General features: G+C 40.3%; 1 protein-coding gene across 7 annotated transcripts in view; it reads left to right on the forward strand.

The window, feature by feature from the left end:
* The window catches only part of LOC110977693 (A disintegrin and metalloproteinase with thrombospondin motifs 6-like), a 79,728-nt gene that overhangs the window by 40,411 nt on the left and 13,923 nt on the right, over positions 1–25,394 (forward strand). For all 7 annotated transcript variants that reach the window (XM_022232024.2, XM_022232030.2, XM_022232025.2 and 4 more), the window contains 3 exons: positions 9,183–9,451; positions 13,323–13,406; positions 13,793–13,941. In XM_022232024.2, the coding sequence (XP_022087716.2) occupies positions 9,183–9,451; positions 13,323–13,406; positions 13,793–13,941 (502 nt within the window). The remainder of the gene's footprint in view (positions 1–9,182; positions 9,452–13,322; positions 13,407–13,792; positions 13,942–25,394) is intronic.

Below are 25,394 nucleotides of genomic sequence, written 5' to 3' on the forward strand. Positions count from 1 at the left end.
GATAAATTGCATCATAAATCACGGGAAAATATGTGCAGACCTCGTGTTGGGGTGCTTTTTCTTGCTTTACTTCACTACATGACAGTCTTATTCCTGGTGGTTTAACCCTTTGCTTGCAACTAGGTACGCACAGTTTACGGAAGCTGTGAAGTAGCTGTTTCCTGCCATTTCTTTTAAAAATTGAAGGTAGAAAGCTTGTGGTGGTAAACGTTAGCAAAATCCTCTTTGTGGAAAAAAAAAGACAGTAAAGATTCAGAGTCAGAAAGGAGTTAATTCTAAACCCCCCCCCTATTATTGCAGAGCAACCCAAATATTTACGCTTCACATTCTTGACAGGTGAAGGTGTGATAATCACCAAGATTATCACATCGGAGTGAGATAATAGCCCATCTGGTATTAGTGTTAAACACAAAGTCAACTTGTTGTTGCTGGCCAATGACTCTGATAACAACAGTAAATATATCAATCTCTTTCAGTCCTAGCCACAAACCAGTGGACATCAAAGTCACACCAGGTCACCACCTTATTCCATGGCCAGTTTTTTACTTGACTGAAACCTGGATGGGTAGAAACAAAACTTACCAACAAACTTGCAAATAGCCAATTGTCAGTGGAAACCAGAAGATATTAATTTACAAGAGAGTGTCCAAAACCACTTCCTGGATGTGCATGTACGGGCAGCCTCTTGTTTTTAAAGAACTGCCCAAGAGATTTTCAAGGGATTAATTTTTGGTCACTAAGCCACCTTCTGAGCAACTGGTTGCCCTGACTCATTGTAGATAAACCCTCATATTGCCTTGACTTTATTGATCTGTTGTTGCTTAGAACCCAACCAAAGCCAGTGTCCCCACAGCCCTGGTCAAACACAGGTGCTAATTAATACAACCTAGCACTTCTGTCTAAATGTGATAGGCATTATGCAAATATTCTTTGATGGCTCCTGGAGGTGAAGGGTTAGCTTGGAGCCAATAACCTTCTCACAGTTCAAGGATTTTTTTAGGGAATTCTACCAGGCCTTGCAATAGGTTTAGTTGACTGAACCCAGTAATTTTATCAGAGGAGAGGGAAGAGGATAGAGGTAGGATATGGTTTTTTTTTGGGGGGGGGTTGAAATAGGGGAATCCCCCATGAGGCTGGCCCCACTCACTGTTCCTGACCTTGACTATTTAGGCCTACTAAAATTTAGAAATTGTGTATTATTCATCAAAGGGTCAGTCAAGTTGTAACCAGTCTTCAACTTTCGTTGATGAATGGTTGTTAGGGCATTGGGGAGTCAGTGGCCCAAAGGGGTTTCCTTTTCCAAGATTTTCCGTCATTTCTCCTGATCAAGCTTGTGAGTCAGGAGGTTCCCCACCTCCAAATCCACAACCAAATTTCTTCCAGATGAATCAGATTTCGTTGTGCAGTCAACCCCAAATAATGCCAATGTCAGAACCTTGCATTCTGTGTGCCACACTAGAGTGAATATCTGCTCTGACTTGAATTTTCCTGAGGAAAAAGTGAGGACATGGAGACAGGTGAATGTACGAACAGCCTCTGCATACAAAAAAGTCAAGCTTCTTACAGATTTCTTGAATTATTGTAGTAGTTCTGTGATTTGTCATTGAGTTCAGACCTACATGTAACTAAATATGCATCTGGGGTGATACAGTTGACACAGCCAGTAAATCTTGGCACGATCGGAGATATCTGCAAACCAGAAATTTGCCAAGAAAGGTCTTCTGGAGTTTAGTGCTTGAAGAAAAACCTGAATTAAACTCCTTACCTCAATGTTTAGTGTGAATCTCATAGAATCTTGTTGGCTTTTGGCAAGGTATAGGGTGTGGGCACATGAACTTTTCACATGGAGAGGAAGTCATCAATTTGGATTTCATTTTATTGAGTAGTAACTTGAGTGGACAGATTTATTTTTATTTGTTTTTCCAGAATCATTAGTTTTCTCCTTTTTCCTTTATTGGTCAGCCAGGATAAACAGTAGTGTTGAGTTGTCTGAGATGGAAATTAACTAGTATTGAGGTGTGAAAGTCCAATGTCAATGGTTGTACTAGTAATTATCTGATCTGACCAATTAGTTCCTGTTTTTCTGGCCTGTCAGCCTTGGGATGGTTAAGCATAAAATCTTCAGTCCAAGATTTTGCCTCCCTTCCTTCCATCATTTCCTTGTTCAGACTCTCAGATTATCTCTCGACAATTACTCAACAGCGTAGGCCTACTGCTGACTGTGTCTCAGCACTTCAGTCTACTCTCTCTCTCTCTCTGGTCCTTGGGAGGGGTCATGGATAACATTTTGTCTCAAATTTCCTCCACATCATTTCCTTCTTGATAGATTCCACAACTGACTGAGGTCATCCTCCATAAAAGGAGGAGCAGTTGGAATGCATACTTGTATTTGAAGGTCATCTAATCCTATCATTTTGCATTTATCCGGTACTTGTATCCGGTTGGAGGAGATCAACAGACACTTTTCCAGAAAGTCTTGAGCTGGGAAAAAAATGGAAATGTACTCTAAGGGTTTGTGCCCCTCATGCTGTGTAATATATTGTTGTGTCCCGGCATTCTGTTGGTGACTATAAACTTGGCCTTCAGTGATTCAAAGACCCAAAAAACAATTCCTCGTATTTCATGAAATTTCTTTGACCTTGGATAACCTTAAAATACTCCCAGTTGATTTAAAAAGCTTTATAACTGTTCCATGAATGATCTGTGTGATCTGATCATTATCTCCTAAAATCTACACCTCAATCCATATCAGCTTGATTCTACTACAGACTTACAGTATCCAAGTTCAGATTTTTGGAAGAGTTGGGTACACCTGCAGGGGTTCCTCAAATGCATACATAACGAAAACTAAGTGCTTCATAGTCACTGTACAGTGCTCTGTTTCATAACCAAAATGGCCAGTGCGTTGGGGCTACAATTATAGAGTAACATCTACCGGTATCTACTCTTGTTACCATGCAAATTTTTTTTGGATTCCTGGTCCAATATTTGAGGAACAAATTCCTCTTGCTTCCGACAGAAAACAGCTGTCGAGTTGTCTTTCTAGGCCTCCAAGCGCAGTAGTGGATTTGATGGGAACTAATGAACAGAGGGGGTGGTTCAGGTCCAGGTGAACTTGAAAATTGAAATTGGCTAACAGGTGTTCTTTCTTGGAGCCAGAAGAGTGAGTAAATGTATGCACAATACTTCACAGTACAGTGCAGTGTACATGTACATGTGTGTCAACACGCTCCTCTTGTGTGACACACCATTGATGCCAGACGCTGGCCCAAGTGTGGTTTGACATTCATTGCCAGCTGTTATGAGCATTCCATCAGATAAAAACTAATTGCTTTTTAAATGAATGCCAATTGAAAGAGATTACCCAGGGTCAGTCTGTGATTTCTTTTTTATACCCAAGGGTTTGTCAAAGTAATTTATGCACATGGAAAGGTAGTTGTGAGTTTACTCATGTTAGCCTACATTAACATTTAGACTAGATTTTTGGATTAATTTTAGCACTGTTACTGACTTGAATTGCATTTAAAAGTCCTTTAAAAACCCCAAGTAAACTTTACATAATTCCACTGTAATCATAACCTATTTATTTTTGGCTAATTACTCTCTATTGGCGTGATGGTGGTTTGGTAAATGGGAGCTGTAAAAACAGGTAATAGAAACAAACTGTTTCATTTGTTGTGGCTTCCAATACTCAGAAAACTTTGGAAACTTTTCCAAAAGTTAAATCCCTTTAAAGGTCATTCACACCCAGTTAACAAAGTAGAGTAAAACTCAAGGTGTAGTATGCCGCAGGTGATTCAGACCGTATTTAGCCATACATGTAGGTCAGTGGAAGTCTTGGTCAGCCTGTCTTGTGACTTTCTCCATGTACTTACTTACATTCTTGACCCATTTTCGTTCTGTTTTCTCATAAACATTTCCCCTTGGCTATGCCGGGTAAGGGATGTGATATTTTTGGCTTTAACCAAGATTAACTGCCGCATTACCGGTTCTTTGCAGTGTTAGTGATGGGAGGATGTATGGGTCTTGTTAGATGGTGTGTTTGTGGCTGGGACCTTGCGGAATTCTGCTGATATGGAGGCATGTACTTAAAAAAATAGAGACCTATTTGTGCACTGTTGAGTTTGACATGTGCATGCATAGATACGTTTGAAGCAGGACATGGATGTATGAGATTGAGAATAAATGTGTCGGAAAGTTCCACTTGCGGTCATCATGACTAGAATGCCTGGAATGGGCTGATGTAGATCCCATCCCCGGAATGCCAATTTCCTGGTGATTAAAAACAATCCGTGTTAATTAATGTTACGGTCGGAAACTTGTAGTGGCTTGTAATTAGAATGCATTCTGATCTGAAGGGCCTCTGACAGACAGTATATAGTGCAGGAAGTCTGTACATCACTTTCCACTTGATTAGGAAAAGATCTGTGCTATTTTACTGCTCTGACGGTTAAATTGAATATTTATTGGCTCTCCAACTTACAGTGCAAGTTTATGGTCAGGGCAACCCCCGTACCTGTTGGCAAGCACATAATATTATTTTGCAGAATTGTCAGATTGCTTTGTAACAGGAAAAGTTTGATCCTAATCTTTGGTCCATTTTGTAGTCACAGCTTTACTGTGTCCATTTGTAATTGAATGACCTATGACTTCTTGACTGAAGCATATATGTATGCCAGGGTTCACCTGTGGTTTGGGATTGTCATGACCCTTCTTGTACTCTGGGTGTACTTTTCTCCAGACCAGTTTCAGGCTGGCTTGCTTTCATAGTTGGAGTAACCAACCACTTGGCTTCCAAATTTGTGTTTGTTTGTCTGTCTAGCTTGTCCTGTGAGTGCCCAAGGGTACATGTACATGTATATATCTGTTTTTCTCACTGTTATACACTACTATACCAGCTAAAAGTCAAAAGTCCATGACTGAAATGCAAGGCAGTCATTGGCTTAAAACCCCAGCCCTCTTCAAGTTCACACCTCAAGACTGGCCCAGAAGAAATCTTGCTGAACCATAATATTAGACTTTCTTCTCCCTCTGCAATCTTTCACACACCAGGGTACATTGGTTCAACTTGTAAATATTTTGTCTGGGACAAGGAACGTTGTAAATGTTTAGTGGTGCCACATTCCAGCAGTTTCTGACCCTTTTGCACCTGTGCAAGGTGTTAGAGTAGTCTTGTAAGTTGTAGCCTTGTGGGACATGTCACATATTCCACCTGTTTCATGTAATCTGGAGGCAAGACTTTATCTTGGGAGATTCAGAACCTTGATTCTATTGATTACTGAAAGCCTTGCCACTCCGGTTAAGCATTCAAGGCAAGATCTGTGTTCATTATAAATGTCAGATATATAGATTCTCCCACACCTTGGCTGAGATAATACAGAAAGATAAAAAGGTCTTGGTTGACCCAAATTGCTGTCAGCCAATACTGCTGGTATAGTGTGATCACAGACAGGGATCCACACAAGGGTTGTGGGATCATCCTCCCACTTTGACACCTGCCCCTAAAGGAGAATAACTAAACTAGCAGAGATATATAAAAAAAGGCCATCCTGTAACGACTAAGGGTTATTATATGCACATCAGTAACAATGTAATACATTACCTACATGTTTGTTGCGTATCCACAACAATCAGACATTGAAAATAATCTTAGGGGCCTCCGACATCTCCCACCCCCCCCAAAAAAAAATATTCCTGGATCTGCTCTCTAGATCATGTTTGTAAGCAAGATTGTAATGAGAAAGTAAGAGATATTTGTGAAATGAGTGAAGAAAAGTGAGATCCAATGGTAAAATTACTCCACAAGTGACCACTCTAGTCTTCTCACATTTGTAAATGACGAGGATTGGAAATAAGTGACGATCATACATTGTAGATCTGTTCATTAAACACGTTGGTCATTTACTTGTATGCATTGAGATGACAAAGAAATGTTTTCTGACTTCTGATAACTTTTAGAAACTCCCTTTTTCTGTCGACCTGACAGTTTCTTTCACCCTGCTATTTATGACAACTGTGAAGCAGGTCTCAGACGGTCACATCACAGACAAGAAAATAAACAGCATTCGCATGAAGCAACAAGTTCTTGGGATTTCAGTAAAATCTGTTTAGAAAGTCCAGCAACAAATTTTAGATGACAGCCGAGCAAACTGGGGCAGCGAGAGTCTGAGAATTTTAAGAGGCAAACATTCAAGGGTCTGCAAATGTGATTTCAAATGGCAGAATCTAGGTTAATGGTTTATAAGAAGGAGATTTCTAACCTGGGAAGAGGTAGGTTGTCACCTGGGCAAGCTACCTGTTAAGTACCGGTGCAGATTTCCATGTCTAATGGATGCCCACAGGTGATGAACATTTTAACAAATGTCGTATTCTAGGCCAAGTTCTCAAGTGAAGCAAAACAATATCCCACAAGCTTTAAAATGTTCTAAAACACAGCAATTTGTAGGTCCTTGGTTTCTGTATATGCCACTAAATTGCTGTTTGATTTATTGGACCGTATGTCTGAGCTTAAACTGAGATTCCTGAAGTTTTGACCTCACTTTGGATCACCTTACAGTGCATGTACTGGTACATGTATGTGTACCCGGTACATGCCGAATACATGTACATGTACATGTACTTGCTGTTTAATTTGACTGTTTTTAACCTTTGTTTAGTCCATCTTTGCACCATTATACAAAAAATAAAGTGTTCATGAGAGGCAATGAAAACTGTAGTTTGTTCAGAAACCTAGACCTTCGGAAATACGGTACTTACCAGCTGGGAAGACCAGTAGATTATAGAATCTGGGAGAAAATCTTATTTCAATCCAAGGAGAACTGTTGTATGCAAAAATTCAGCCAGTGTTCAAGAGACCTGTTAAGAGGCAATCACTGATACCAGCAACTGCTACAAAGTACAAGCAAATATAAGTTACCATTATGTTGCATATGTACACGCACAAGCACTATGAAATTTATGGCAAATGATGGTGCACATACATGGTATGTACATATACAGTGTAGGCAGAGTGGTCTTGGGACTGACAGGCAAAGGCATTGCATGAAGTGTGTACGCACCATGTACATGGAGGCGTGAGCATTTTCAAATCTGGGTATTACTATTGGCAATTTTGTGCACGCCAGAATGTTGACAACTTTTGAAAGCGCACGTTTCCATGCTCATCTGTAAATAGAATGCTGACTGTCAAAAATCATGTGACTAAAAATCCAAACATGTACACACATGTACATGTATGTACTGGGAGTTATGTGATCGACATATTTGGTTTTGATTTTTTCAGTGGAGGGAAAAAAAGAAGATTGATTGGTTGCTTCCAGCTTGAGTGCATTCCAAGCCCAGGGTGCTGCACCACTGACACCTTTTAACAGCATTCTTTCTGTCCACAATACCCCAGAAGTTACTTGCTCTATGCTCTGAAGAGTGCCTCTCCACTGTCTGTGTTCCATGGACTTTCTCCACACAAAATATAAACTTCATGTGAAGCTAAAAGAGGACACACCTACTGAGGTTAACTGAGTTCACCACAACCTGTGCCACTGCCCCCCCATCCCCTAACAGGGCTGTAATTTGCGCTAGAAAACCTGTCATCAAAATTTCATTGTTGAATAGGCACCGAAAATGGGGATACATGTACATTTATATGATTCTTGGTTTGGCATCAGAATGGGAATCTAGGTGAATACTAATTCATTCAGGAAGTTTGCTTACTTTTTTTATGGACGGACTCTCCAACTCTGTGGGGTAAATCAAATAAAGCAAAGCCAGGTTTTTTGGGGCGTTGGGAGTGCTGAAAAGTTCACTCTATTTTTGGCACTGTGCAGTGGTGCTGAAAAGTTACTTTGTAAGTTTCTACCTGGAAAGTTTGTAAATATTTGGCATATATGCGGTTTGCCATATTCTGGCCTCCCTGGTTGTTAAGTCTGTCAGGCTTAAGTGAACTAAAGAGAAACCATCAGAAGATATTTTCTGGAGGATTCTACGCAGACTTTTCCTTAGAGTTTCTACAATGTTGTCGGTGATGACATTTTTCACCTTTTCGTCACTGTGTCCTTTGTCCTTTGCCTCGAGGGTTTGTTGAGCATGTTCGTTTTAAGACAGCTTGCTCTGGTGCAGTTCAGAGTTTGATTCCATGAGGATTGAAGCCAAGCAGTACTCACATTGAATAACAATGGCAAAGGTGTTTGTAGCAGGAGGCACCTTTGGAAATACCTTTAAGCTTGGGAGCCTCTTTAACACTTGTCCAGCTTCAGCACAGTGGTTAAGTTTCTTTTCGGTCTGTTGCTTGCGACCTTCAGTAAATTTCCTGTGCAGTAATCCCCCAGTCTAGCATCAGAGTGACTCATACAGAGTAAGAAGAACCCCTCAGGGTCTGCCCCCACCTTACCCTTGGAAAAAAAGGGGGGGGGAGGAAAAGGCATGGATCTTGACCCACCAGTAGTAGAGGTCATTGGCAATGAGTGGTGGCAAAGGTCATCGGAAGCTAATAATGATTAGTATTTCTTAAAGATGTTCACATGATATCTCATGTGATACGTCAGTTGACACTACCAATGATGTTATCAGATGCTCTCATGGGGCATCTTGAGGGCATTTGACACCACAGTGATTAATTCATGTATTCACATAAAGAAACAGTGAAGGGTGACTGCTGAGCTGTGATTAGGTGAATCACAAATCTTGTGAATAGCAAGGTTCCATTAACTCATACAATAAAGGTGAAGGTCAAATGTTGCACTTAATAATAAGTCTTAATAATAAGTCTTGAATACTGGCCTTAGTTTTAAGAGCTTTTGTTGGTCTTTCATTCCCAAATGTCAACAATATGTTTATTACTCACTGATGGGCCCAATCACAGGGAAAGACCAGGAAAATTCAAGTAATCAAATGTGATGCACTGATGAACTCTGACAGTTCAAATCCTCCAGTTTTGCTGTAATTGTTCACACACTGTTGGGGAGAAGTCCTATAACGGGATTTAATGAATTTGACCGTGATGCCACTTGCACGTATAGAAGTACATAGCTCACAAGTTATGAAGATCTTCAGGCTTTCATGCAACAAGCAGTCACGATAAACTGTCAAGAAATGAAATAATACAAGGGATTTCAAATGTCTTGAACTAAATTGGGACGGGGTGAAGACAGGTCAGTAATCATCAGACGTTTTTTCTTTGTACGCAGATTCAGATGAAGTTAAAAAAACATGGTGGATGACCAACAGTGACTTTTCATTTGCCGAGCAAGTGATGAAGAAACACCATCATCATCAAACTCGCCACCAAACTCACCACCATCATCACCACCAACATCACAAGAGGACGAGGAGGAGACGAGAGGTCAGCAGCACATCATCAGAACTCAACGTAGAGACCCTGGTGGTAGCTGATAAGCTGATGAATAGTTACCATGAAGACTACATTGAGTCCTACCTCCTTACACTCATGAATATTGTAAGTTTGGGGAGTTGTCCTAGTCATCAGCTGGTTACATGTTTTTCTCAGTGGGAGTGAGCATCAAGTGTTTTCATCTTGTAGTGATTGCAGTTTTGGCAAGAAAATCTCGAGAAATTTTGAAATGTTCCAAAAGGAATGAAAATCAGCTCCATAGTTTTACCGTGAAAGGAAATAGGAAGCATAGGAAAATAAGATTTACAATGTAGGGGGTGAAATGTTATTTGAATTTGTATTTAATGATTGGCAGTTCAAAAGTTCAAATTAAATGTGGGACAGGTTCTGAGAATTACTTCTCCCAAAAGTACATGTATTAGCAGTGATCCCAAACAAAGTAACCACGCACCCGCTGAGTTGCACATGGTAAAACAGTTTTAATGTCAGGGCGTTAAAGCACAAAAGAGACCAACTTTGTCCCAGATTTAGAACTCCAGCTACGTAAATGTCCCCAGGATTACTAGCACTGCAGCTGCAGAATACGCAAGGGGAATGTGGTAAGCATCCGCCCATTGTTAAACCTGTCAGTTCCAGTGATGTCAAAGAGAAACGTCACGTAGGCCGATCCAAACTGACAGACTAAGACTTATGGTGAAAAGTTCTAGGATATGAATAACGCTACCTTATCATCATCACTTGAAACATTGAGCAATTACTTGCATACCGAGAGTCTGGTCACAAGTCACATTTTAGTGTTGTTTCCTTGTGATTGACCAGAGGGTTAGATTTGTATTATTCATGATCACTCCAAGTACTTGGACCTCACAAGGGTCAGCTGATTTGGTGTTCAAAGTGAAAATTTCTGTTTAATAAATGTGTGATAACACTCTGGTGGTAAATTTTGAGATCAGCTCCGACAAATTGTTGCGGCTTTGTCCAAGTCAGAAATAGTCTGATTCTTTGTTGAAACTGAGCCTGAAAAGTTGCCCAGGTACATGTACGTACGTGACATGTTGCCATTGTGTAATGTGCACCTAGAAGGTACCAGTACAATAGGCTGGGGTTTGTGGCTACGCTATAATGTACATGTATACGCTGTATGTATGACTAAAGAGAAACATTTCTCTTCGACATTTGGAACTACTCATAACAGTGGTCATGTTCCACTTACATATTATACAGCAAGTTTCAGCCTGGGAGAGCTACTATTCAGAATGTTTGGTGCCAAGCTGTGGTTAAATGATTCTTTTCCAGATTTTTATTCTTTTGTGTACTACAGTCAAAATGGGGACACTAACTTGTTCCTGCCCTATTTCTATTATTAATAGTTTAGCAGCAATCCAAAAGCCTGTTTAAAATGTGTTTCTTCCAAAGTTCACATCACTTCCCCTTGCATGTTCCCACCGTCTGTATCAGATACAGGAATAATAACAACTTCCAGAGCCTCCAGGCCTTGGCTTGGATATTCAAATAACACTGACCCATTTCTAGTCAGATATGATCAAAGACATGGCCATAGTCTCACATCTTTAAATGCCACTTTGTCCATGCACTCGCTTGTCTCTTTATGCTGGGTCTTGGGATATCTTGTGGTTGGTAAAGTGGATCAAATGGTGGGCAGATTGATATTCAGTGCATGAATGAATTCCTTGAAAACAGCTGTAGCATGAGATTGAAAAAATCCAATGTAGGATAAAGAAAATTGGAGCAGGTTTAAAATTTAGGGCTTAAATTTTTTTCCACAGGTGTAGAGAAATCTTTGTTTTCTGCAAGTGTACACCCTAAAAAACTTCACTTTTTGACAAATAGAATGGACAAGTATTAATTCCAGCAAAGTTGGATTTGTGTAAAGTGCTCATCAAAACTGAAATCCTATCCACACCCTTAATAAAAAGAATAAAAACCCTCTTTTGTGTCATTGTGACATCTGTCGGTCGGTCGATATCAGCAGTGTCATCTCACACTTGGGCTCTTGAAAACACTGATTTGGCACACATTGGCATCAAGTGGCCAACATGCCTCCATTGCATTGTTTTTGTCACCTTACCAAGCCGTTTGTGCCATTAACATGTCAGATTGGAGGGCTGTGATGTTTACACAAGACAAAAACAATGCTTGTGGGGCTTGAAGATGTGAATGACTTCAAAGATTAAATTGCAATTTATTTCAAGTTTGTTTCAGTTAGAAACTCTTTAGTCATTGGCCAAAAACATTTCAACATTTTTAGAGACACTTGTTTGAATTCATGCCAACAGTTTCCTCCATTGAAAATGAAAAAAGGAATGTACTCCTGAACCATTTCAAAATGAACCAACAGGTTGTGCTCTTTTCAGGGGTGAAGTGTACAAGCTCGAGTCTACTTTTTCCTCCCTGACCAATTTTTTCTCAAGGACAACAGCACAACAGGCCAATACTGTCCTTTATTTTTCGATAGAAACCCTCAGGCTCCACTCAAACAAATGAAATGCATGATACTCTCTGGTACTGGTAGATGACCGTCAAACGTTGCAACCCATGTGACGTTATTGTCACAGATCAGAAAAACAGGCCTGGCCTGTGCCACTCTTAAATCCCTGCCTTCAGAGCTGAAGAGCATTTCTGTGAATACCGGGAGTTGTACCTGCGTCATCATGGCTCTTCCTCTTGAAAGCTTTCACAACACGCTTTTCATCATCTTGACACCATTTTTTCAGGGAGAGTGCCTAGTTATCCTTTCCCATGTGCTTGCCAAGGCCCTTGACCAATTCAGAAATTTAAAAGACTCATTTAAATTGGGAACTAGTATCAACAAAGCAAAGTGATCTAACTGCCGGTATGCTATTTGCCATCACAGAGATCCAACAATTTTGACATAGAGAAAAATAAAATTATTCTTAAACATTGTGAAGTAAGAGATATTACTTGCTCTTTCATGAGTTATTTTCTGGACCGTTTTATCAAATTTCGGTTTTCACCTCCCAACCCATTGTTCTGCCAAAAATCTATAAGTACAAAAATAAGGCAATTGATATTGGCTTGATGATTTATGTAGACAGGTATTACAAGGTGTTATGGTCTTTTCCTTTTCTCAGGCGTTCTGTTTACAGTAGTTAGGTGAAGATGACAGTCCCCATGAACACATCCAGTAAATGTCTTGCCAGTGTATACATGTATAACAAAACCTTGGCCTTTTTGCTATTTAGCAATGCACTACACACACTTAAAATCATCCTACACTGGACTTTTAACCATAAACTCATGTCCAACTGTGTTGTTACTCTACAAATGACATACCCAATTTGGTTCATGGGCCACCCTATGAAACAGACTCCATCCAGGAACTGTTTATGTCGTATGTTGTCACTTCGTAATATATTTTGTATTCAATAGGCACAAGGTCGATAGTAATGTCCCCTTTTTCCGATGTGGTTTTTCAAACATGTGCTTCATATAAAATTCAAGGTTATATTTGGCTGACTGTTATACATAAACAGTTTCCTTTACAGGACCAAAGACTCAACATTTTCTGCACAGTGTGCATTTGAATCTTGACCAAATTTACCTTTTGGTCAAAACTCGTAGAGAGAAAGAAATACATCATACTTCAAGTTCACTGTTCAACTGAAGCACTTGTGTAGCAATTGATGGTTTGCCAAAGCTTTTGTTTTATCAAGGAAGCCTCCACTAATGGTTGTCTGTGACATTTCACCCCCTGATGTACTCAGGAAATCTATGATCCTGTATTATACAATTACACAAGAAGGGATCTTTTTATCATTACGGTTCTGCCTGGCAAATCCTTAAATCCTCAGTGAGTGATGTAGTGTTTATCATAGGCATCCATACCAGGGTTATTGCTGGTTAACGCAATGCGTATATGGAGATACTCTGTTGGCTTATATCGTCGTTTTTCTCTTATTTACCCGTGGCTCTCTGTCTCTTTTTTGGAGGTTAGGTTGCTGATCTCTATCATGACGCCAGCGTGGGTAATAACATCAACATTGTCATCTCAAGGATTATTTTGGTCCTACAAGATCAGGTGAGTCAAAGCAAGCTCTCCTAAAGGAGAAGGATGGTTGGATATGAATTCAGGTCCTTCCCACAAACTAGGCATTATCCCCTCCTGAAAGAAAATCATTTGAATAATGGAAAGTAGTGAGATTTCAGTCCACAGACAGAAAACATCACCTTGTGAGCAGTTTTCTCCTAGTTAAAGTCAGGGTGAAAGACAATTTATGAGCAAATTCACGTTGGTAAATTTGGAGTTTTATCGTTAAAAAAAGGTAAACTTCCATTTTTTGTGGGGGGAAGGGGTCAGACAGACTTTTTTGCAGAGCCTGCCCCTTCTTCAAAGACCCACTCTCCATCTTCAGACTCCTGTCTTCAGTTAAGTCTAACACCTGCTGTTATTCTTTTGCCACTCAGAAAGACTTGACCCTGGGTCACCATGCTGACATGTCCTTGCAGAGTTTCTGTCAGTGGCAAAGAAATCTCCGTCCTCCAGAAAATATCTCCGCATCAGATGAAGACAGTGGCAACATCCACAAGCATGACAATGCCGTACTCATCACTAGGTGAGGCATATTGAAATTGCAAAGCAGATTTCCTAAGCTGAAAGGTCATGTCACTAGTGTCCTTGAGCAGGACAGTTTACCACAATTTCTTGGCTTAGCTTGATACCTTGGCAGCACTATCTGGGCGATTTTAAGCCTACCCCACAGTATTGGTAGTCTGTGCAAATCTCATCCCTCCAAGGTACTTGTATTTCAGAGGTTTGGGCACTGCTTGCCAGCACTGATGGTTTTGTCAACATGGTTGGGAATACACTCAGATATGCCCACAGAGATGCTAAACACTCCTGGTGACTGAGAAGTTTACCTGTTTGAAGTGGAGAGCCAGCGGCATAAACAGTCTGTTTGTGTCTGGGAAGATTGAAAAAAATGCTGTTTGCCATGTAGGAAACTCAGGCAATCGCATTCAGGGAGACAGGAACTAATTATCCTGGAAATGCTGTGCTAAAAAAGAATTTGCTTGGTGAAGTAAAGGCATGTTGAGTGAGAGCAGGTTACCAGCCAATGTGCTATGAAGAGTATGAGATCTATGGGACTTGTGACTGGTTTCCAGCTGCTTGCTTTGCCTGGTGCCTAGAGTTTCATTTGCAGTTTATTTTGATAGTACCTGGATTGACCAGCACTGTTTCCACACCCTCAAATTAAACATGAAAAACACAGTCAAGGAAAGCGAAGACTGGGTCAAAGCTCGTCTTTCAGAGTAATTTCTGCGAGCCCCTTGTCCAACCCTGCAGGGGAGGTTTTCTGGGAACTTGACATGTTTGGACCAGTGTGGGGCATTTCTTTCCACCACTTGGTCAAATAATACACGCTTCATTGCACACTTAGCCTCAGGAATGTTCCCCTAAAACACAGGATATTCTCATTAACTGTGAATGAACTAAGACAAAGAAGTATACAGACAACAGTCAAAGCAGATTTGTGCTTTCACTAATTTTTTTATTTGTTTTCATGTGAAAGTTTGTTGGAATGAAGTACCTTGAAACATTTTGGATTGAAACGGAAAGACAATTTGTGCTGAAAAGTGACTTCATGAAATGATCTTGATATATCTGGTAAATAGAGTAGAGCACAAAATGTAAAAGATACCTTTGTGGAATGCTTTATGTGAATAGGTGAAATGAATAGAGGTCATTTATAGTTAAAGTTATTTGACAACCGATTACTGCAAGCATTCCTTGAGGATTCCAGAATTCCTATCCAAAAACTCCATGCAGCAAAGAAGCGAACTCAAATCCTTGCAATAAATCCTGCAGAGTGCCACAAATGCTGCTCCCATGTAGCTGCAAGTACTCAGCCACCACTACTACTCTGGTGTTATTCAGGATGCATTCGTTTATCTGTCATCATCTGGCAGCGTTGCTGTGACGTCATCCTTCGTTATGCCAACATCAAATCTTTACCCAGCGGGGGATGCGGTATTCTAACCCTCAAAGCATTCTCTGAAAATTTGAACTAGTTACCAGACTGTGACGTGAGATTGGTGTCCCTGTGCTGGTATGAATTATTGGCGTTGACTGGTAGATGAATTGAACCGTGGAATGAGATGGGCTGGAAATATGTTGCTATTTCTCATAGCTGCACTTCAAGGGCATGTGTGGTGTGATTACTTTCTTTGTAACTCTGCAAGTTAATCTTTAGATATTCTATCCGAGCGCCTCCCTAGGAGGTTTCTGTAACCACCAGAAATTTATACAGAAGAATAACAGGAATCACCCCCAGATAGAAAATTCCCGAGAAATTAATCACCATTCAAAATGATTAACAACACCCACCACAAAAATTTATATTCCTGAAAGAATTGATGCCCAGTGTTGGATCTGATTTTAAGAGTGAGTACTATTTTTTTTCTTCCATCCGTTTTTGACAACCTTGCTATGTTCCTTAGTCTGTACTTTTTCCAAAATCAGTTGTACGTGCACTGTTGAACATGATATCCCGTAGAGGTACACCAACCACCCCTACCTAAAGATTACTTTCTCCCCTCCTAAATGCCCTGAGGCAGACTATGTGAAATGTGAAATCTTGACATGTCTTGTTTGTTTGTTTTTAATGATGCTTCTGTGAGGTAGGAATTGGTGAGACCTCCGAATGGAGTAGATGCCTTGCAGTCTGGTTGGCATATTGCCAAGTGTCTGAATGCAGGCACCACACAGAGTATATACTGACAGTCTCTGTGCACTGCTTTCAGTTGTGGGGGAGGGGTGTGGTCAGGTGGAATAGGAAGGAGTGGGGAAGTCCTTGAAAGACAGAAAGATAAACTTTTGGACAGACCAAAATCTCAACCTTTCACTACTAGGAATCTTAGAGCAGGTTTGATGTTACTTCCATTTCAAAACGGCACATGTAGATATTTGAACCCATAGCTTCAAATGCACCTTTTGTACAAACATGGACTAGCTTACATTCTTGTCGCTGGCTGTAATTCTAGGATGACAACAGATACTCACGGAAGCTTTACTGATTATTATGCGCAAACTGGGACAGATCTAGCTTTCAGGAAATGGGACGGGGGGAGAGGGTTGATGGGCATACTGAGGGATGCCCTGCCAAGGGGATCCACCGGACATCGATTAACTTTAGATGGATAGAAGGACGGCACAATCCTCATCCAGAAGTGCTTTTTTTGGTTCCTTTTTTTGGTTGGCCTACTCATTTTCCGCCATTTCACTGGTAGTTCCATTTAGTCAGCGGCTGAACAAAAGTCCACTTCATAGGCACGAGGCAAGTCTACTATAAGAAAACTGTTATCCTTAAATTTCGACATCTACTGGCATGACCACATCTTTTGTTTAGATTCATCTTTATCATGGGGTTGTCTATGTAGGTCAAGGGGGAGAGTTGTTGCTTCATACCCATGGACCTCCATGGGGATGTTTATTTGGGTTTCAGGTATCAAAATACACCTGCTGGGCCAATTAAACAAGTGGTAAAAATCCATTTGGAGACATGTTTTGAGGGGAGGGGTGGGGAGTCGGCATATTGTTGCTTGGGGAGCTTTTAACTTGACTGGTTGACCTCTTCTGGTGGTAGATAGGTTGTCATATTGTCTGGCAGGACAGGAGGCCGTTGTAGACAGAATTATTGAATGAAAGAAGACATGTACCAGTATATCAAGCCTTCATGACTGTCCTCTGATCCATTTGGTATTCATGAGCAGCCACTAAGAAACTGACCAGGAATGTGTAGCTCTGACCTAAAGCAATATCCTGGACCATACTTCATCATCAAACTCTGGACCTAAAACTTTCTCTACAGCCCTCCATCTTGGTCCACATCTTGGTTCAAATGTTTTCAAACAATTTATTGGCCAATTTTTTTGTTGGTTGAGTCAGACATAGTGGAAAACATCACAGTTGGTTGCAATCGTAGAGCAAGAGCAGCAAGTTTTGGCAGCTGCTGCAGCTGTGACCGTTACAGCAAGTACTGTTAGTTGCAAAGTGTTCAGCCGCTGTCATAGGTACTGTGATAGCAACTGCGGCTAAAACAGCAATAGTTACAGCAGCAACTTCAACAGCAGCAGAGATTGCATCAGTCACAGTAGCACTGTCATAAAAACACCTAAAGCAACATTGGCAGCAACTGCACTATTGGTTGTTGCTGCAAAAACCAACAACCACAGCAGCAGAAGGAAAAACCATGTCGGAATTCTGATGCTATAATCACATGGTGCATGTAAGCCACATATATTTCGCTCTCACCTTTAATGGCAAATGAAACGTGAGCGATTGAAATACATAATGGCTACCATCTGGACGTGATGGGTTTGTGGCAGAACATTCTCAGTGTTTGTTTACATCTTATCCTCTTGAACTCAATCTGTTAAAGCCTCATTAGCTAAGCCGCCCCCTCCATCCACTCTGGGCTTCCTGACATGAGTCGCTGAACTTTTAGACGGATTAGTTTCCCATTATCTCTGGCTAGGAGTCCCAGTGCTTATATGATAACCAAAAATACCACAAGAATCAAGTCAGTCAAATGCTTCCAAACCAATTTTGACCGAGTTTACAGTAAGCATTTAATGCCAACAGATTTCTTGGTTTAATTGTTCCGTTTATATTTAAAAGCTCAGTTTGAGGGATATTGATGACCGGATACAGTTTGCTTTCAGGTAGGAAGGTCTTATGACTTAATGGGCCAATCAAAGTCAATTTGTCATTTTGCTTCTTTCATATTGATTATGTTGAGTTTGTTTATAGCACTGTGGCTGATTCATCGAGGAAGTGAAAATAGACTGGGTGAAATCAGTCCCTCCAAATATATTTGAATTGTCTGTCCTTCAAAATGTTAACCCACTGCACTGATGATAAGAATGCTTTGGGGTCTCTATTTCTAGGGAGAGTAGGCGCCATCATTCAACACCTCATTTAGACTTCTTGCTTCAAGTCACATTTGATTTGAATCCACCCAAGTGACAGCCTGTGCTGGTTCCTTTTTCCTGGGAGTGTTAGGGGTTCTTGGTTCTAACCAACATGGTTCTAATCAAAGTCTTCCGAAGATACTAGAAAACCCTAGTTTCCTTTTTAAGGAAAAATGTTGTTTGTTTTTCTATCCCAGGATGATCGAAAACCTTACTGATAGCTCCTTTATACATATCTCTGTGGTAGAAGAGGTCTCCCCGGTATTTAACACTTACATTTTTGAAATGTCTCACACTTGAAAGGGTACTTCAGGGACAAATTTTCCATGAATTTGTTAATAACGATCTATAATATTTATTGCTTCAGCATTGCACTGAACCCTATTACCCTGTCCCCACATTTGACACTTACTGTCTAGTATCGTTATTGCCTCAAGAGCTGAAATGTTCCATCCTTTTGGAGCAATCCTGACACCTTTAATGTTCAATCAGCTTTCCCAAGGAGAAATAAATGTCATTTCTAATCCTGGATGAGAAGAATTTTAGATTACAACTTTGTTGACCTTTCCTTGGTAATTGGAAAAAGTTCCCGCAAGATCACAACGGTCTCAAATAACTGAAATGTCAAATTGTTTACAGAGTGTGTTTCTTTGAAATGGAGAAATATTTATTCCCAGTGATCAATCTCAAATGTGACAGAGAACTGAAATAAAAGCCCTAGGCTACATAGGTAACAAGGTACTTCCCCTGTGTATTCCTAGGGGAGAAGTTTTTTTCATTCAAAACGAGTCTTTGTGATTTCACAGGGATTTCTATTCTTTTCCTTGCACCTTACTTGTCCTCTAAACTGTGGTTGTTCAACAGCAACTAACATTTTCGGGCTAGATATTCTCAATATCAAAGAATCCGGGACTTGTAAGTGTTGAAAAGGTTCACATTAACCCTAGAATATCTTACAAGGAAAAGAAAGATTGGAGTGGTTAAAACATTTATGACATTTACTGGAAGGTTAGCAGTTTATTGTTGTCATGGATACTCGTTGTATTGTTTCAGAAATAATGAGCCAGTTGTAGAAGGCTTTCTGCTGCTGTGTGTTCCTCATGACAAGTATTACCCCCTCGCCCCATAATTTCCTGGTAAATGTGGTTTTTTTTTCTTAGCGGAAAGTACCCATCCCATTTGTTTTCTTTTTCAAATTTAACAGTGGAAAAAAACTTGTTTTTCATTGTAAATTTTGAGAAATAAAAACATTTTCCCTGAAAGGAGTAAAGTTGTCCTTGGGAAAAGTTCAAGCATATGGAAATGTGCTCATTGGAAGCTGGCTTTAATGCTCACACTCCAAGTTGAAGGTCAGGAAAGTTTACAATTAAGATGTGTCAGTGATATCTGGTATCCACACCTGTCTCTGTGTGTCAAAATGAAGATAACATCGAAGGGAAAGTGGAGAATTCAGGAAGGATTTCATTTAGTTTAGGGGGCTAGCATTAATCAGAGCATTGATGCATCACTGAAATAAAGGGTCTGGTGATCAAACTTTGCCCTTAACCCTAACCCCCAAGGGTTGCTGGCCCTAACCTTCCCATTCACACAAAGTTAAACACCCATATGGGACTTTGTGCACAGAGGCTGTTGGACTTTGTTTTGCTGAGGTATTCCAAACCCAATGCAAAAGCCAGCTGTGATTCACCTACCATGCCTATCCCCACAGAATTAAACACTTTACTACTGTTTAATTCTGTGTGGTTGGGGAAGGTTAGGGTTAACTAAGGCTACTTGTAATGAGTTAGCCTAGGGTAAAAACTTAAGTTAATATTTGGACTGTCTCAAATGCTTGGCCTTGAACAATGTGAAGGGAATGATGCCACCGTTGGGAACATTTTTCTGCTTAAAATAGTCCCTAGATAAATGGTAGTGGCCAAGTTCCAGTGCAAACAAAACCTAAGGCAGAAGCTGGTAGAAGATTTACAAGTGGCAGTTACAGTGGGATAAATAGTGTCATACTGATCTTCCTGAGATTGATGCTTGCTCTCAGTATCTGATATGGCTTCAGGCTCTTGTGGTCAGTTTGCGGTCAGCCCAAGGGGGGAAAATGCATTGCCAAACACTTTCCAAAGAAAGTCTGATAAAAATGTGGCACTCTCAGCCCGGATGGAAGTTCTTCAACCTTTGTGTCTTGCCAAGACAATTTGTCATTTTAAGACTGTTAGTGTGTTTGTAGTGCTTATTAAAACAAAAAGGAACCGAAACTGCAAGATTGCAGGAAACAATCCATTTTGGATTTAAAGCCCAGTTTATGCCTATGTAGTGCCCCATAAATCGATTAAACTTGAAGAAAGATAAGACGTAATGGACCAATGAATCTTAACTAGATGGTATTTCAAGAGGCTTGCTCGTTATCTGGACCCATTGGTGTTTCTCCTGTTTTTCAGTAGAGGGGTGTTTTTTGCTCTTTCAAGTGGTAAGAGAGCTCTGATTAATTTAGAAATGGCTTTTGAGCAACTTTGACTAATCTAGGATGTTACTTTGAAGGATGTACATTGGACATGTATGTAGGGGATCATGTTTGCATACCATGCCAAATTGTCTCCTAGAAACATTCCAGAAAAGTGCTTTGCTTCAGTAAGTTGTAACACATAGTAGTGACAAATTACAATGTGTTCACACTGTGCTAATAGTGCATGGGATCCAAGTCTTCCACCAATAAGAATCATATCTGCTTTTTTTTCTCCAAAGAGACCCTTAATTCCCTCTTCATATTCTTCTCCTGCCAACATGCAGTTACACATGCCCAGGTCGTTAATGTTACTCTTGACCCTATGAAATTAGTCCTTCCCGTTATTATTTTTAAATCAAATTATTCCAAATGACCCCTAAGAAATAGCCCAGTCTATTAGATTTAGTAATTTAGTTAGCAGTAGCCTCATATCAAGGATACGTTGAGGGTGTTCTTTGAACCAAAGCCGCTGAATGTGGAAATTTTGCATTGAACACCAAAATTCCTCGCAAATCTCTTTTAATGAAGTTAAGCTGGGGTTAATGAACTGAAGAAAACAATTTGTTTTTAATTAAAGTTTCTTTATGTTGAACCCAACTTGAAGAAAGTTCCTTGTGTAGAGTGTAGCCAACAATTCAGTAAACTCAGTCTCAATACATGGAAATTTTTCATTTCCTGTGATGTCATTGCTTACTGTAAATCCACTACATTCTACGTTTCAATCTGATCGGTCTAGCTTGTAGCACAGGTACAGTACCTATGCCTGCATGCATCAAGATAGCACCTCTAAGGAAAACATGGGTTCCAATAATGGCTGCATCCATTTTTGGCATGCACAAGGGTTTATCCACTAGGAACACAGGGCAAGGGTTCCCTCATTTTCTCTGTTTTCTCCAAATGACGCAATCTATATTTAGAATTCGCACCTTAAAGCTTGTTATAGTTTAGCTCTGAAGACAAATGACACTGCCTTCGGTTTGGATGCTTTCATATTTACTTGAACAGATAAAATCAAAGAAAACAGGTTTTACTTTGCTCTTTAAATGAACTTGACCCTTCCTCAGAGTTCATCGTGGCAAGGACCTACATGTTGCTGGATGTGCTAGCCTGTCCTAGACTTGAATCCAGACAGTATTAGGACTACCATGCTATGAATAACCTCCCTAGGTGGTTAGATGTCTGTCATTATCCCTCTGTATTTGGATTTGCCCAACTGACCTACATGTAGGTGGACCTTGATGGTGTATAGCTGTCTCCTTGACAGACAGACATGCATCAACATGTGCCTTTCAACCTATCATACAGATCTAAATGGACCAGCAAGTTGACATTCTGCCTGATAGAAGTAACATGCCAGGCAATTGCTGGTTCTGTCAATTTGTGGTAGTAGTGAGGAATCACTCAGCGTACATGTACATTAAGCTTGCCAAATTGAACGTTGAACTTATTTGAGAGACAGATGAAACACACCAATTGATTTGATAATTTAAAGATTTGTATAGTTAGGAGTATTTTGTCAGAGTAGTGTCAGAAGTTGAGGGTCTTCCTTGTGTTAATGTGGACATGCCTCCATGAATCAAGGACATGTACATATACTTGTTTGGAGTTTGTATATTACTTAAAATGAAATTCAAAGCCGTTAGTAGTGAGCTCATTTTGTTGTTTCTGGATGTGAGAAATTTCAGAGTTGATTTATTTTGTCCCATGCGAAAGAATCACATTGGAAAAGCACTCCTTCTTAATAGGCTTACACATGTTGGTTTAGGGATTACTACACGGAAACCAAGTCTTCTGTTGGTTTAGGGATTACTAAACGGAAACCAAGTCTTCTGGTGTTGAACTTGGGGATTTTGCAGACTTAAGGGTAAGGGGTGTCTGCAGCAAACGGTGTTGATAGTTGGAGCAGTTTTTCTGAAACAGCAAAAGCCTATCGGGGGAGTATTTGAAGGTAAACCTACCGAGGTAGGCATTGCAGTTTGAAATTACATGTGTACTTCAGAAGAATTTACATATGTGTTTCATTTATTCAAATCATATTAGCAATTTCATAGAAACCTGTAAATGGTCATATTTTACAGGACTAATGGGGTTGCCCCACTTCAACAAATTCTGAGCCCAGTGGCATTTTCTTTGGGGGTGTGTGCCAAGGTCAATTCGACGACAGGTCGGTGTACGTCAATAATTCATGACGTCAATTTCAGTTTCATTTGCCGACTGACCCTTTATTTGCATCCCCCCCACGCCACTGTCTGAGCCCCACCCTTTTTAATCTCCCTCTCACTTTGTTGTTTCTTCAAATAAGCAGAAGTACTTTGTGTGACTTTCAACAGATTTCTCCAAACACTTGTGCTTAGGTCTTATTGGTTATCAGTGTATGTTCCTTCCAAAAGATAGTCTGAACACTCCTTCAAACACAGCTATATTGTACATCTGTAAAGTTGCCCTTGGACATTTCGTCTTGGATAAATTACAACCTTGCTTGGAAATATACACTAAGTGGGGGTGGGGTTAGGGGTGGATGACTCCCTTTAACTACAGGGAGGGCCAAATACCACATCATAGTTCTCAGAAAAACCCAGAAAGTTGGACCTGGACTGCTGACCAAATAAACAAGATAGGGAATGGGCCTATAAAAACGTTCTGTCTTATTTGCAGACATGGTAAATGTTTGAAATATTGGTGCCAAGTGATCTGATGAGGGAGTGTGCTGAAATAGTAAGGGCCCTTCGATGTATGTTTGGGAAAGCCAAGGGAAACCTTCTTGAAAGACATTCATGTATTTCTCTGTAGCCTTTATTCAAGTGTCCCACTACAAATTAAACAGATTCTTCTCAGTATCTCAGAAAAGCAATGTGATATACCTTGCTCTACATGTACCTTGCACAGAAGAATATCATCATGTGGATTCCACTTTCCTGTGGAAATAAATAAATTGAAAGTTTTCTTCCCCCAGAAATTGTTGAGCAGTGCCCTCGGTTTGAAAAGAACAGATCTTGCTTGAATGGATTTATTACAGCTCAACTTCCAGAGCCATTTGACTTCACCCTACATGGTACAGTTCCTTCTTCATTGATCACTTTCCTATCCTGTGACTGTCTTACATCTGCATAATCGATCCCATGAGCTCTGGATTCTGAAATTGGACCCTCACCGGCCTCCAATAGACCTGTCCTGATGAAAGTGACTAATGACTGAAGTGAATTGGACCTGTCTAACATTTTAGAGCACTTGTGTTCAAGTTGAGATCTATCTGCGAAGGAATGTTCCTCATGTTTGGGCATTTCTGGGGGAAAAAAATTGTAGGTGAAGTAGGGTTTATCATTTAGAAAATGCTAAAACTTCCCTTTTTATGATTATCCATCGATGAGAAGGTGAACATTAAGAGGGGAATTTGTAACCTGTTAATTCTTGAGTAGAATTGAAATAACATCCTTTTCTCCTTTAGTACTGTAATGCCATTTGATGGCTGTGATGATAATTTGACCACCTGAGGCAACCCCATTGTAAATGACCTGTATGACCACCTGAGGCAACCCCATTGTAAATGACCTATATGACCACCTGAGGCAACCCCATTGTAAATGACCTATATGACCACCCCAGGCAACCCCATTGTAGATGACCTATATGTACCCGATCCTCAACAATTCTGAGCAAATTCATGGTGCAAGATATGTGTAATTTTTGCACATCGGCATGCCATATCACATTCAAATTCTATATTTTATGTGATGTTTTGGTTTAGGCAGGAAAGTGACATTAGATGTTGTCCTGCAGGCTGCGCTGTGCCTCTAGGTCAGCCAGTGCCTGCTGGGAGGGATATGGGGAAAGGATAAAATGACTAATTCTCTCCAAAATTGCTCATGTTCAGTATCTTGAATTGTCAGCAATGGGATCATTCTGATGAACACCACATTTTTGTCCCTTGATGTGTGGGTCTGTGTCAGTCGAGCTTTCCCAATGGGAAAAGTACGGATGAACCATCCAGGGCAGCATTCATAGTTGAGAGCATCGCGTGCATCAGCAGCTTCAAGCTGGTTTTTGCGATGCCTAAACTGAAATGGAGGGAGAAATAAGATTTATAACCAAGTGAAAGAGATTTCTGAAATACATGTAACTTGTATGTATGAATGGTTATTACAGAACCCACAAAAAATATGGAGCAACATCCCCCACCCCTTTTGACAAGTGCCACCCACCTGTGGATGTCATTGAGGAATTTTCAGTGCCACATTCTTGGTTAAGATCACAGGTGGCCCAGGTGTCTTTTTGGCTTGCAATTTTGAACTTGAGACATTAGCTTGTTTGATTTGTGCCTGTGCTGGTCTGCAACAGGTGGTGAGATCCTTTTGACCTTGATGAGCTTCTAATACATGAATATCCAGAGGCTTTGCTGGTCAGAGTTGGGTTTTTATCGAGATACTAGAAAAGTTAGAGTGTTGGTACATTTACCAGCTTGTGTCATGTGCTCATGAACCTAATACACATAAAATAACAAAGAGTTGTATATTTTTGTCAATTTAGCAGTTGTTGATGAGATGTTTACCTTCCAAGTTCAAGCAAAGATCTGCTTGGTGGTTAAACAGAGTGTATTACCACTCC

Source organism: Acanthaster planci, linkage group LG12 (genome assembly GCF_054643075.1).
Source record: "Acanthaster planci isolate LZ-2023a linkage group LG12, COTS_SCS, whole genome shotgun sequence".
Taxonomy (NCBI): domain Eukaryota; kingdom Metazoa; phylum Echinodermata; class Asteroidea; order Valvatida; family Acanthasteridae; genus Acanthaster; species Acanthaster planci.